General features: G+C 38.6%; 1 protein-coding gene across 1 annotated transcript; it reads right to left on the bottom strand.

Moving 5' to 3' along the window:
• Positions 1-267: 267 nt before the first annotated feature.
• On the bottom strand, positions 268-2,343 carry LOC149926754 (uncharacterized). The gene has a single exon (XM_090157749.1). It carries the CDS (start codon positions 2,341-2,343, stop codon positions 268-270), a length of 2,076 nt encoding a protein of 691 aa, XP_090013875.1.
• Positions 2,344-14,179: the final 11,836 nt, after the last annotated feature.

The raw sequence follows: 14,179 nt of genomic DNA, 5'->3' as shown, positions 1-14,179 counted from the left end.
CGGGCGTAGCAGGATTCTCCCGTGGCGTTAGAAAACGGCATGTTAGCGGCTGCGGGGCCTGTAGAGGCTACCGGAGTTTTACTCTAGCCTATACTAGGCTCGTGTAAAACTAAAAAGCAAGCAATCTCGTTGAATTTATGAACGATGTCGGAAAAGAACAGAAAAACCAACACGTCTTGGGCTATGTCTTAATTCGTGGGGAAGATATAAAAAGATGAAATTAAAATGACAGAAAAACCACGTGTTTCGTAAGTTTGGTTCTACAATTCAGAAGTGTTGTTCTTCGGAACCGCATTTGACCTTGACAAGAGTGTCCGCGTTCATTGGGACACACTGGTTGTTGTCCCCAATTGACCGATGTCCCAACTCTTCTAATTTGACGACTGACGGAACACCCACAATCTCCAGGAAGTCATAAAAGGGCTCTTCTTTGATGGCGCTGATATCGACTGAGAGGCTTTCAGGGCCAGGGACCACTTCCCTCTTAACGGGTAGGGTCGCGGTTGGGTCCGCCTCAGGGTCGGGAATTTCACGTTGAGAGACGTGGGCGGAGTCGGCTTTTTCGGTGAAAGATTGAATTGTTTCATTTGTCAGGCGTCGTAGCTGCACCGAGCAAGGAATAATTCCCCATTGGCGACAAAGGCTCTCAATCAGCCGCAGTTGGGACGAAGTTCGGGGTCGTGGATCTGGTTCGTGACTGGTCGAAGCGCCACTTCGGTTTGCAGGAAGACCATGAATTCGAAGGTGAGCTCGGAGGGTTCCTTTCGTGGCGAAGTTTTGGTCACAAATTGAGCACTTGTGTAGCCTTGCCGTCTGAGCGTGACGCGCTTTTTCGTGGTAAATTAAATGTATTGCAAATCTGGCGTGGTATCCGCGCTTTGGACATCCAGATGATTTCTCTCTCGAGTGAATTTTTTTGTGAACATTCAAACTGGTTATTTGTGCTGACGTGAAATTACATTGGTCACAGTGAAAAGGCTTCTCGCCCGTGTGAGTTCTTTTGTGGATAGCCAAACTGTTTTTATGTGCAGTCGCGAAATTACACTGGTCACATTGAAAAGGTTTCTCGCCCGTGTGAGTTCTTTTGTGTATAGCCAAACTGTTTTTTTGTGCAGTCGCGAAATTACACTGGTCACATTGAAAATGTTTCTCGCCCGTGTGAGTTCTTTTGTGGATAGCCAAACTGTTTTTATGTGCAGTCGTGAAATGACACTGGTCACATTGAAAAGGTTTCTCGCCCGTGTGAGTTCTTTTGTGGATAGCCAAACTGTTTTTATATGCAGTCGCGAAATTACACTGGTCACATTGAAAAGGTTTCTCGCCCGTGTGAGTTCTTTTGTGGATAGCCAAATTGTTTTTTTGTGCAGACACGAAATTACACTGGTCACATTGAAAAGGTTTCTCGCCCGTGTGAGTTCTTTTGTGGATAGCCAAATTGGTTTTATGTGCAGTCGCGAAATTACACTGGTCACATTGAAAAGGTTTCTCGCCCGTGTGAGTTCTTTTGTGTATAGCCAAACTGTTTTTTTGTGCAGTCGCGAAATTACACTGGTCACATTGAAAAGGTTTCTCGCCCGTGTGAGTTCTTTTGTGGATAGCCAAACTGTTTTTTTGTGCAGTCGCGAAATTACACTGGTCACATTGAAAAGGTTTCTCGCCCGTGTGAGTTCTTTTGTGGATAGCCAAACTGTTTTTTTGTGCAGTCGCGAAATTACACTGGCCACATTCTAAAGGTTTCTCGCCCGTGTGAGTTCTTTTGTGGATAGCCAAACTGTTTTTTTGTGCAGACGCGAAATTACATTGGCCACATTGAAAGGGTTTTTCGCCCGTGTGAGTTCTTTTGTGGACACTCAAATGTATTTTAAGTGCAGATGCGTAATTACACTGGTCACATTGAAAGGGTTTTTCGCCCGTGTGTGTTCTTTTGTGTACATTCAAATTGTTTTTTTGTGCAGATGCGTAATTACACTGGTCACATAGAAAAGGTTTTTCGCCCGTGTGTGTTCTTTTGTGTGAAATCAAAGAGGTTTTATGTGCAGACGCGAAATTACATTGGCCACATTGAAAGGGTTTTTCGCCCGTGTGAGTTCTTTTGTGGTTACTCAAATTGGTTTTTCGTGCAGACGCGTAATTACACTGGTCACATTGAAAGGGTTTTTCGCCCGTGTGTGTTCTTTTATGGGAAATCATTTTGCATTTTCGTGAAAATCCTTTACTACACTGATCACATTTAAAGGGTTTCTCGCCGGTATGTTTTCTTTTGTGAACAATAAAATGTTCCTTTCGGTTCGTGGCATCGTCGCACTCAGTGCACTTGTGTTTCTTCCCTTCTTGGCTGCTCATTTTGCCAGTTTGACGCTTAGAGTTCTGCGCGATGTCTCTTTTAGATTGAGGAATATGTATCGCTGCTACGACTGGCAGGATTTGTAGCAAAATAAGATTCCAAGATTACAAACAACGAAATGGATTCGACGGTCACCCCTTCTGAAAGTGATAAATGAAACTGAATATTGTTAACTGACACCAGAGGAACGAGGGAAATTTGAGGTCCTATAATAGAAATAGGCGAAATAAAGGAAAAATATGAGAAATAATTAACCTTTCTCGTTTTCAAATTGAAAAAGGCACGAGTTGTTACATTTTGATAACTTTAAATACATTTTAGAATGGCTTAATCGGTGCCTGGGTATCACTGTACGAAGATTTGGGTAAATAATAGGAAGGATATTTAAACTGAGCCTTGGTTAGGAAATTATTTAAATAAGATTTTATAAGCCTTTTAACTGTTTATACGGATTTTCTATTAATGTTCGTGTCAATTCGCAGAATCCCAGACCCTGAATTGGGGTGAGTCTAACGAGTAAGCTAGGGGAGACGAAGTGGGAGAATCCTAAGCAGGATGAATGACTGTGTGTCAGAATTTATAGCCCGGTGTACCTAGTAACAGAGACCATACCACCGGAGGCCTATCATCATAGTGCTTTACGCCAGCGTCCCCAAGCCCGGACAGGTGACAAATCCAGCATGGGTAGCAGTACCCTACTACTGATGGTCGCACCTTTGACGCAAGCCACTCAACCCAGCAGAAGGTGCAGCAAAGGGTGGACCAATCCCCACTTCGCACACAGCAGTGGGAGTAAGAGTGAACGCTATAGCAACTCCAGCCGACACCCTACCTATGGAGGCAGGGAGCCAAGCCCTTTGGAGAGAGCTCCTAAAGGGGAACGACGAGCACACAGCAGTCCAAGTAACCCGGCACAGCCGGCACCGGAGATCCCGGTGAGGTTCCGAAAGGCCGGGAAACAGGACCGCCGTGCCTGCATATGGAGGCCCGCCGCCCCACAGCAGGCTACCCAATCCGCCGAGGCGGCCAGTTTGCCTGGACCCTCTCCGTTAGCCTGGGCCGAAGCCCAGTTACCAGCCCACACCGGACCGAAGTCGGAGGTGGAGATAGGAACATTTGGACGGAGCTAACATCTCCCAGCGCGCTACCGGCCGTGGTGGGGTACAAGAGCCGGACCCCGACTCCCCGGTAAAGCCACCAGTTATTGCACACTCTGACCCATTAAGGGCCAGGATGAATGACTGAGGAAACTCTAACGAGGTTTTGGTGAACACTGATTCGAAAATGTTTATTTTCATCGTTATATAGTAGACTAGCTGAGAAGCCCGGCCTCCGGCCGTGCTTCCAGCTAGTTGAGTTAATTCAGGTTTAGAAAACGGGAACCAAATGCACTTTACTTTAAATATGCCAATTAAATTATTTTTAAATAGTAAATAGGCATTTTATTACATTGCAAACGTTTAATAGTGCAGAATATCATATCTTGTAATATTAACTTATATTTGATTTCTTTGATTAATTTTAGATGTTATTATGATAAAGCGTTCTTGTACACAATATTTTTAGTTTCTCCGTTTGGAGTAAGTATGTACAGGTTATTTGCAGCTCCAACTCTTGAGCACGTCACATAAAGCATGGGTCTCCCGCAGGTCAAGTGACTGTCCTTGCGCTTTTTTAATCGTCATTGCGAAGCTAAGATTGATTGGAAATTGCAGGCGTTTAAAATCAAATGGCATATCGGTTGGTATTATCGGTATGCGTGGAACGAATCCGGCCCGGGCAAAGGTGTCTGCGTGACACAGATAGAGAGGGGAGGGGGGGGGGCTGAGAAAAAAGAGCGAACGCGAGCGAAAAGGGTCGAAGGTCGTGCCACGCAGCAGCTAAGTGAGGCAATTAGAGCCAGAGAGATAAACTCCCGTGTATCTTAAAACCCGCGTCTCTTGACAGCGTGAGGTCAGGGGTTTCGGTCTTGCGGTCACCGGTTATTGGTCCCGTGGTCAAAAACTACGAAGGTTAGCAATCTCAAGACGCCCCTGTAACCTGACGGCCGGGGCCACAATGCCACAGGCCAAATTTCGTGTGAATCGAACAATTATCTTGGGCGTGCATAGAAGGTAACAAACCAATATATCTGCATAATAAAACTCTAAGCCCCCCCTTACCAAAATTATGTTTCGAAAATATAACCTTAAAAAAGACTTATACAAAGCCCACAATAAATCCCGAATAAGTCTCCCACAGTCAGACTAAAAATATACTTAAATGTAGATATGTTGACAATCAAGTTTTATTTACGTTTCTTTAAGCTAACCTTAAAGAAGACTCGTTTTTAGCTCTATTTAAGATCCCGCTATGAGACCTAATTTAGATTTGTTTTTTTTGCGATTTGTTTGAGACTTGATTTGACCCCCTTTTCCCGTGATTTCTGGGAGATTTGATTTAAACCCAAATGTTTTATTTGTAGGGACCCAATTTAGTCCCGCGTTTTACTACTTGTAGGAGACTTAATTTAAACATGTTTTTTGCGATTTGTTTGAAACTTGATTTAAACCCATATTTTTTAATTTTTAGGAAACCCAATTTAGACATGATTTTTGCGATTTGAAACACACTGCATTAAAATTCGCTTTCTGTGATTTGTTGGAGATTCCTTTTACGTTCAAGATTTTTATTTGTAGGATACTCTATTTATACCTGCGTTTTACTATTTGTAGAATACTCTACTAAGACTTTTTTAATGCGATTTTTAGGAGACTCGATCTAAACTAGGCTTTTGAGGTTTGAAGTAGCTACATACGATTTTTGGGAATTTGTTAGACATAATAGAAGTAAAAACCGTGGAAGTTATATCAATAAACATAATTCCAGCTAGAGATGCCAACAGCAGACCGGTCTCGTCCTCTTAGGGTTCATCAGAACTGCGTAGGAACTCTGGATATACTGGTAAATCTGCCGATATGAGTAAAACTAATATACAAACCGGGTGCCCTATATGTGACCAGTCCACTGTAATTCTTCACCAGTTATTGCATGGCGGTCGCTATACAGCAGACAACTTCCACGGTCGGGCGTCCGTTCAAATCCAACGTTAAGATAATTATTAAACACTGAATCAAAAATGACTACTATGTTCAGCTGCCATGCTGGATTGCAAGTTCTAAAATCTCCAGACTTCATGGCTGGCTCTAGATGCTAGGCTACTTTTAACTCAGCTCAGTTTATTTACACACTCATATGGAATTAATTTTACTTGAAAAGAAATATCCTAGTTTAAAAATTTATATATATTTATATTATTTAGTATACTTAAAATTTTTAAACCGTTATTTTATTACAAAATTTTTTATTCAAAGTATGAGAGGGTTTCAAGTGAGATGAGCTTACCAAAATTAGGCAGCCCCTCCCTTATGACCATTTTGTAACCAAGATTCAAGTTGCAATCCATCATGGCAGTTGAACAATAAGCTTTTAATAACCTGTTTAATATCAAACTTAAGCGGCCATTATATTTACGATTACTTTTATTTTAACTTCAAATTGTAACCTCTAAGCAACTCTCAATTAAGTCTCTTTCAAGTCCCCAGAAATGAATCTCCCCATATGAGACTTAAGTGAAGTCTTAAATGACTCTTATTTTAATCTAAAATTATAACTCATAAACAACTTTCAATTCAGCCTCTTTCAAGTTCCCAAAAATGGGTCTCCCAATATGGGACTAAAGTGAAGACTTAAATAACTCTTATTCTAATCTAATATTGTAACACACAATCAACTCTCAATTAAGCTTCTCTCAAGTCTCCAGAATTGGGTCTACCCAAATGAGACTATAATGAGTTTCATTTAAATAAATATTAATAAAACTCTTTTAGTGAGACTAAAATAATTTTATTTAGGACCCAAAATTCGGGTCTCAGTTTTTTATGCTTACATAATACTTAAAAATCCTTGATCCTTCATTGAGACTAATTAGCGACTAAAGTAAGACTCACATTTTGGTAAGGGCCTTTCGTCGCATTTATTTCTGACTTTCATTCGCGACTCTAACGTGGCATCGCCGTAGGTACCCGGAGATACACACCGAAGGTATGCCTAGCTCTTCGCCTTAATACTAGGTCATTGGGTATATTTCAGAAATCGGGTCTAACGTGACATCGCCGAAGGTAATTTCTCTGTGTATAACCGGTGGTCGTTGCGCTTCGCCTTAATACTAGGTCATTGAGTATCTACATAATAAAACTCTAAGACCCTTTCGTCCAATTTTTTTTCCGCGACTCTAACGTGGCATCGCCGAAGGTACACGGTGGTACACACCGAAGGTATACCTAGCGCTTCGCCTTAATACTAGGTCATTGAGTATATTTTTGTCATTGAATTTGTTTTTTGAATTTCGGATCGGATTTCACACTGGCTCGAATTTCGCACTGTAAATCGGGACTCCAGGACGAGCGTATTTTTATTTGTTCGTCATGAGAGTAAATCAGCCATTGGATACAGGGGGTTTCAAGAAGTACAGAGGGGTTTGGGACGTATGCGAGTTTGAGTTATTTTTGCGGGGTAAAGGGTACCACGGAAACTCTCGCGTGGTAAAAGGGGAGGGGAGTACCACGGTAACTATCACATGGGAAAAGGGGGGGAGGGGGTGCCACGGTAATTATAACATGGGGAAAAGGGTGGAGGCGAGGGGTCGGACATTTGCCTGTTTTGTGTACGGGATTTTGGATTTTTTGAAAATCCACGATTTTTTATTGTGGATTTGTCATACAAAGTGTATGGGAGCAAAATTCTTGGATTTTGGATTTGTGGATTTTTTTCCAAATTTTGTACGGGATTTTTCTAAATGACCGACCCCTCGGGTGGAGGGGATATATACAAACATCAGATTTTATTTTTATAGATATAAATATATTGAATAAGATTATAATAATAAAAACAGGTATTAATTTAACAGCTTGTTTTCCAAAACCATCTGAACCTTTTTAGCTAAAAAACAACTTTGAATTATTTTATTATCTGAACAATAAATATCAAACAATAATAGTTTTAAATGGCGGTATTTCTAATTTAAATTTCAACGTAAATTTAATCATTATCTCAATTTAAGCAATAAAATAGTACTCATTAAAATATTTAATCTTTCCAAAACGAAACATTTGGATATATCATTTAATTTTTACGTTAATAAAATTATTATACTACAAATTTATACTTAAAACGATAATAAACCCGTTATTAAATTATCTATGTTATTTTTATATTAAATTTTGTTGTATATTATTATTAATAAATCCGTTAATATTATCTATATCTTGCTGTTTGACGCTAGAACTATTGATAATATGGCAGCGCTAGCGCCATCTATTTTTATATACGTCGTTTAGTTTAGTCTTTATTGTTTTTAGTTTGACGTGTAGTCCTACTTCATTCCTAAAGTTTCGTTTGAAAAACTAATTTCGGCGAAATTACGGCGGTAAAATATTTGTTATCGGGTACTAAGCATATTAGCAGGATCTCAAGCAACCTTGGGTGCTCGGAAGTCTGGTTTCCACGCCAAATTTCGAATCGAAAATAATATGTCGAAACACAAGCTTTTCGTCCTTGGATACCCGGTTATAGATTGGGCTGAAGGGCAGAAAAGACGTTTTTTAAGGAATATAATTTAAGGGTAATTGTGTAAAACTGCGCGTAAATATTAAAATAATTGAGAAGTTTTTCCTCGGTGTCGCCGAAGGGTATCAAATTAAGTTACTTGTATTTCATAGCTTATGTAAATTGTAAATAAACAAAAATGGTTCCTCACTCCTAGGCCGCTGCCTGACCAAGGCTTAGCTTTGAATATTCAAATATAATAATAGTCATACGCTGCTACGCATCCTCATATTAGAACAAAACTAAAAGGAAATATTAATCTTGCGCCTACCTTTATTAATGAATTATGGCACATTTTGTAGTGGTAGAGGTATTTCTTATAGAAATTACGAGTCATTTTCTTTGTGGAGTAACTTACATATTTTCGCGGATAATTTACCCGCCGGCAAATTCCATTCGCTGGAGCACGGCCAACTTCGATCACGCGTACCGCGCTTTAGCGGCCCCGTCAATCGCCTCGCATCTAATGATAGGGGCGCTACATACGACCAATAACCTACTATCACCAAAGGCGGGAAATACAAGTGAAATCGCGAAAAAAAACCATTTTCTTCCCTAATTAGAAAAAACAAGGTATAGTATAGTATAGCGTAAAAGATGTATGCTGAATAGCGACCGCCATGCAATAATTGGTGAAGAATTTCACTATAAATTGCACTGGACTGCTCACATATAGGGCACTCTGATTGTTTATTAAGGTATAGTAAGTTAAACTATCTTTTCGCAATATATTTATGTATAATTCATAGTTTAAAAAAAATATTACCTTATAAATATTAAATAAAGAAAAAGAGACGCGTTTTTTACGCGAAGGCGCCATATTAGAATACATAGTTTTGAAGGCTGTAGAGGTGTTTAGAGCGTATGATGCGTAAATAATGTCTCTCGTAAAATTTATAAATCTTTAATAATAACAAATCTTTATTAATAGTATATATATATAGCAAATTCACGAGTTTATAACCATTTTCTGTAAATCTAATTAGTTTTAAGAGTAAGTAACTTATTACTAATATAATTGAAGATAAAAGATGCTTAGGTACATCTTTGGAACTAAATAGGTAAAAGATAGATGGTCTGCATCCTGCATTTCAAGGAGGATGATTTCTGTTCAGGTTTGTACCTTTATTATGGAAAAATGTTTCAGTCAGATAAAATTACAAACCGGCCCTTACTAAATATACAATATTATTCTAGGTTTAAAAACACGAAAGCTTAAAACTTGTTGAAACCTAAAATTATAATTTATTGCGCTTATAATATATTTTAACTTAATATTATTTAATTAATAATGTCAAAATAATATATTTACCCTGAAGTTACAGTGAATCTCCTTTTCACTTTTTGTTTTATTTATTTTTTTACATGTGTTTCAAGTATTAAACAATAATACTATGTTGCTGGCAGCATCTAGAGGATGTTCTTGGTTTCTGTTTAGCTCTTTTATAATTTATAAACACTGTTAAAAAATTAGAATCATTAAAAAATATTATACTTTTAGTTAAATATTAACCTACGTTCGATTTCATTCAATGTTTTTTTTTAAATTTATTTAAAACTAATTGTTTTTTGTGGATTTTTCCTATCTGATTTAGACTGATTAACGTTAAATTTTGGTCGTAGCGAAACCCTGGTGGAAAAATATATACACGGTAATTCAGGCGATTGACGGGGCCGCTAAAGCGCGATCGAAGTTGGCCGTGGCTGGAGACTCCTGGAACAGGGTTTCCACTCGACGGTCGAAATTTTCCCCTATTTAAGATGGGAAAATTCTATTTTACGATGGTCGAATGAATGGTTTTCACCACAATATCTTTCCATAGGGGGTATTATCATGACGTTATTAGAGAGGTTAAGAAAACGCCGAAAAAGGTTAAGGTTAATTGGTATTACGTTATTGCGTATTAATATCAGCGCGAATAGCTTAGGGAGAGCTTAATTTTAATCGTATTTAAACCGGCGGACTGAAACACCGACTTAAAAGCACTTAAATTGTGCGGGACCTAGCACGTAATATGTCGCGGATAAATAAATAATTGGATGGAAACTCAAATTTAAAAACATAACGAACTTGATTTAATACTGGTAACGCACATTGTTACACTACAAAAAATACTTAGGCGCACGTTGCCTACACCGCACAGTTGGGCTTTTTAAACAAATCTGACCATTTGGTCCAAGGAAAGGGCCGAGGAAAGCGCGCTGTACTCTCCTCTTTTTGGGGTTTCCCCCCTTTGGCGCCGTCTTGTCCGACCGTTGGGACGGCACAAAGATTCCACAACGTAGGAAAATTTCGGGGAAGCCCGCTCGCGTACAAATCGCTAGAGCCCAGGTGCTTTCCTCGCCTTCCACGCCAATCTACTTATTGTTAAAAGTGACGGGTTTTTTCCAACGCCATAAGCTCATAGAAAAGTAAATGACACAGCAAATGTACAAAAATACAAAATTATCACTCGGAATTAAAATACACTAAAATAGAAACCAAATACAAGTAATACACTGAAACCCAAAACCCAAATTACTTAATATATACAACTGAATAACTTTTAATTACATACAATTCGATTTTTAACAGCATGATAATTGATTTTGGTACCGATAGTTTTTAGTTTTTTAGAAAATGTTTTCGATAAGTATTGTTTCAGTAAGGTCCATAATTCAGATCAGTTAAGTATTTTTAGTATTTCTCCCTCCGACGATTTTATAGACTATGACGGAATTCATAATGCCCTAATAGAAGCTCCCTTAGATGATGAGAGTAAAGCAGTTTCAGGTTCTTTAATTTATAAGTATAAGTCCATTTTTTCTACTCGGCCAGGTCTTACGAGTGTGTGTCAGCAGTCAGCACTATATTGAACTCGAAGACGACCAATGTAACGAATATTTTTCAATACGTTACCCCTCCTTTAGATTTTGTTAGGGAAACAATTATTTTACGTCCCTCGGCATCTCCACATGGCCGCGTTGGATAGTTTGTAGGAATGGGAAGTAGTTAGCGAAAGGCCAAAAGAGGGATCCAACGTGTTTCCATTGTTACTACTCTGCTAAAAGGAACCTCTATAGATGCCCGAAATTGCCCTCCTGTCAACCCAGGCACTGATTTATAGTTTTACGATCGTCTTTAGAATCGACGGTGAATAGCGTATAGTGTGCATGCCACGTGTATTTATTATTGAACTCGAACCTTTGCCAGATTTTCTCGACCAATGCTTACAATTATAGTAGTGCGCCTCGATATTATTGTTTGGTGTAATTGTCACCGAATGTGTGCGCGTCTTGTGATCTCAAGAAAGTGAAACACATGGGCGCTGGAAATAAAGCCCTACGTTGAAATTTGGTGATTGGTCAAATCATAGTGTCCCTCCACGTGACAGCCCGTCATAGTAATTCGATTGGGTAACGAAAAAACCAGGATGGACCCAAAAAGTCACGTGGTTTATACAACAAAACTGGGAAACAAGAAGAGAAGAGGAACCGTATCTCCGAACCGAAAGTAAAGGACGATCTTAAAACACCGCTCCGGATGACCTTAATAAAAGGAACATAGTTTTCGCGCTGGTCGCAATCTATGAATGTCTCCAGCCAATTGAGCAGTTATCGCCGGACCATGGTTTTCCTCTGCCGATCACCACCACGACACCTCGTAGACGATAGTAGTAGCCTCATCGTATCTCCAACGTCTCAAGCCTTCAACTCGTCTCTTCAACTGTACGAACTCTCTCCTCGCATTTACATATTTCATTTATTTTCAAGTCTCGAGACCAACGATAATCAAGAATAGTGATGAGTACTTTTTATATGGCGCAATTAGTGTATATAGTAGACCGCGTATTTTTAGTAGTCTGGCATTGGTCGAGTGCATGCTGAGTGTAGTTATTTTGGGGGTCATGTAAATTAATCTAAGAGTATTTTATTTGTTAGCGGTATTGTTTGTGTTTTATTTAGTAGTTCGATTCGATATGTTTGTATAATAGTAAATTTAATAGTTGACCAATAAATCAGAATCTGGGTATGGCAAAAACTTGTCCTTATTTAATAAATCATTAGCGTCCTTACTAACCATTTTAATCTAGTAGCATAGTAGTATTATATGTCAACGCTAGGCAACTATAGGCCTATATTAGTAGTAGAAAAGCGTTACACCAAAGGCCCATTTCTTTCCCTCCATATCGTCATGCCCCCGCTAAGCGACAGGCGATGGATACTATGATTGAGGAAATGCTAGAACAAGACCTCGTTGAGCCTTGTAGCTCTCCGTGGGCGGCTCCCGCCTTTCTAGTAGCGAAAAAGGATGGCGGTTATAGAGTTTGCATGGATTATAAAGGTTTAAATAAATTAACTCGTAAAGAGAAATTTCCTCTCCCTAGGATAGATGATATTCTAGATTCCATTAGTAAACCCAAGTATTTAACCACCCTGGACATGCGCAGTGGCTACCATCAAGTTCCCATGTTTCCGCTAACTCGAGACGTTGCGGCGTTCGTAACGCACCGAGGTTTACTTAGACCCAAGGTGCTTATGTTTGGCCTTACGAACGCTCCCGCAACCTTTTAGAGAATGGTCAATAGCCTTTTTTCGGACCTCCATCATCGTGGAGCCTGCGCGTACCTAGATGATCTGATCATTGCTTCAGCTGATTTCGAAACCCATATAAAAACTCTACACTCTAAGAAATTACCGTAACTGAACGGTTATTTCACCGTTAAATTTACAGTAATATGAACGTTGAATTAACGGTCAAATTACTGTTATGCTATTTAACGGTAATCTGACATTTAAAATTACGGTAAAATTAAACTTGGATTTTTTTACCGTTAAATTAACGGTCTAATTAATGTTATGCTACTTAACGGTAATTTGACATTTCAAATTACGGTGTTATGAATCTTGGGTACTTGAAATAAGATATCTGTTATAATAACAGCGTAGTTTAGTAAATTAAAAAATAATAATTAAAAGGATAGCTTTTTAAAAGTAGAGATATCTGGTAATCATTACAAGCCCTACTGTTAAAAATAATAAGGCAATTTTTATTTTCAGACTAAACTCATACTTCAGCAACTGTGATTGCTCGAGTATTTGGTCTAGATACCTATTTTGTTTAAATGTAAAAGTATTACATTAAAGGTTTTTTGGCAGTTGATATGTAGTGTGATTTGTTTAATACCAAATGATTAAGATAATATGGTTCATATTTTAAATATATATTTGTGATATATTACAGCAGATTTCCTCATTTTAAGCAATTATAGCGTTTGGTTTAACACTGATTTTGTTATAACTGAAATCTAAAGTTTGATTGAAAATGTACTGCTATACAAATAGAAAATTCACGTTTGTATGAATTTAATTTTACATGTTGGTTTCAGAAATAATTAATGTACAGTTTAATAATACCTAATTTTACTGGTGAATCTACAATTGATTTAACTATAATAGAAATATAAACGTGTCCCAACCGTTATTTTTAGTGCAAAAACCATGTAAAATGAACTGTCATGTCACTGTAGAATACACAGTTATGTCACCGTAAAACGCACAGCCATGTCCGTACTGTACAATGAACAGTCACCCTATAATACATAGTTATGTAACCGTAAAATGTACAGTCATATCACCGTACAATGTACAGCCATGTTACCGTACAATGTACTGTCTTGTCATCGTACAATGTAGTCATGTCACCGTAAAAAGCACAGTCATGTTACCGTTTAATACACAGTTATGTCATTGTACAAAGAACAGTTGCCATACAATTCACAGTCATGTCACTGTGAAAAGGACATTTATGTTACCGTTTAATAAACAGTCATGTCACCTTGCAATGCACAGTTATGTTACTGTACAATGAACAGTCGCCGTACAATTAACAGTTATTTCATTGTAAAATACACAGTCATGTTACAGTAGGATACACACTCATATCATTGTAAAATAAACAGTCATGTTACGATGCACTGTCATGACACTGTAAAATGCACAATCATGCCACCGTACAAGGCAGAGTCTTGTAACCGTACAATGTGCAGTCATGTTACTGTACAATGCACAGTCATACCACCGTAAAAGTCAGTCTTTTAACCGTACAATTTGCAGTCGCGTCATCGTAAAATGCACGGTTATGCTACCGTACGATGCACAGTCATGCCACCGTAAAAAAGACAGTCATTTCACCGTAAAAACCACAGC

Source organism: Leiobunum rupestre, chromosome 9 (assembly GCF_980474605.1).
Source record: "Leiobunum rupestre chromosome 9, qqLeiRupe1.1.hap1, whole genome shotgun sequence".
Taxonomy (NCBI): domain Eukaryota; kingdom Metazoa; phylum Arthropoda; class Arachnida; order Opiliones; family Sclerosomatidae; genus Leiobunum; species Leiobunum rupestre.
Note: the sequence above shows the minus strand (reverse complement) of the source record. Positions and strands in the feature narration are given on the sequence as shown.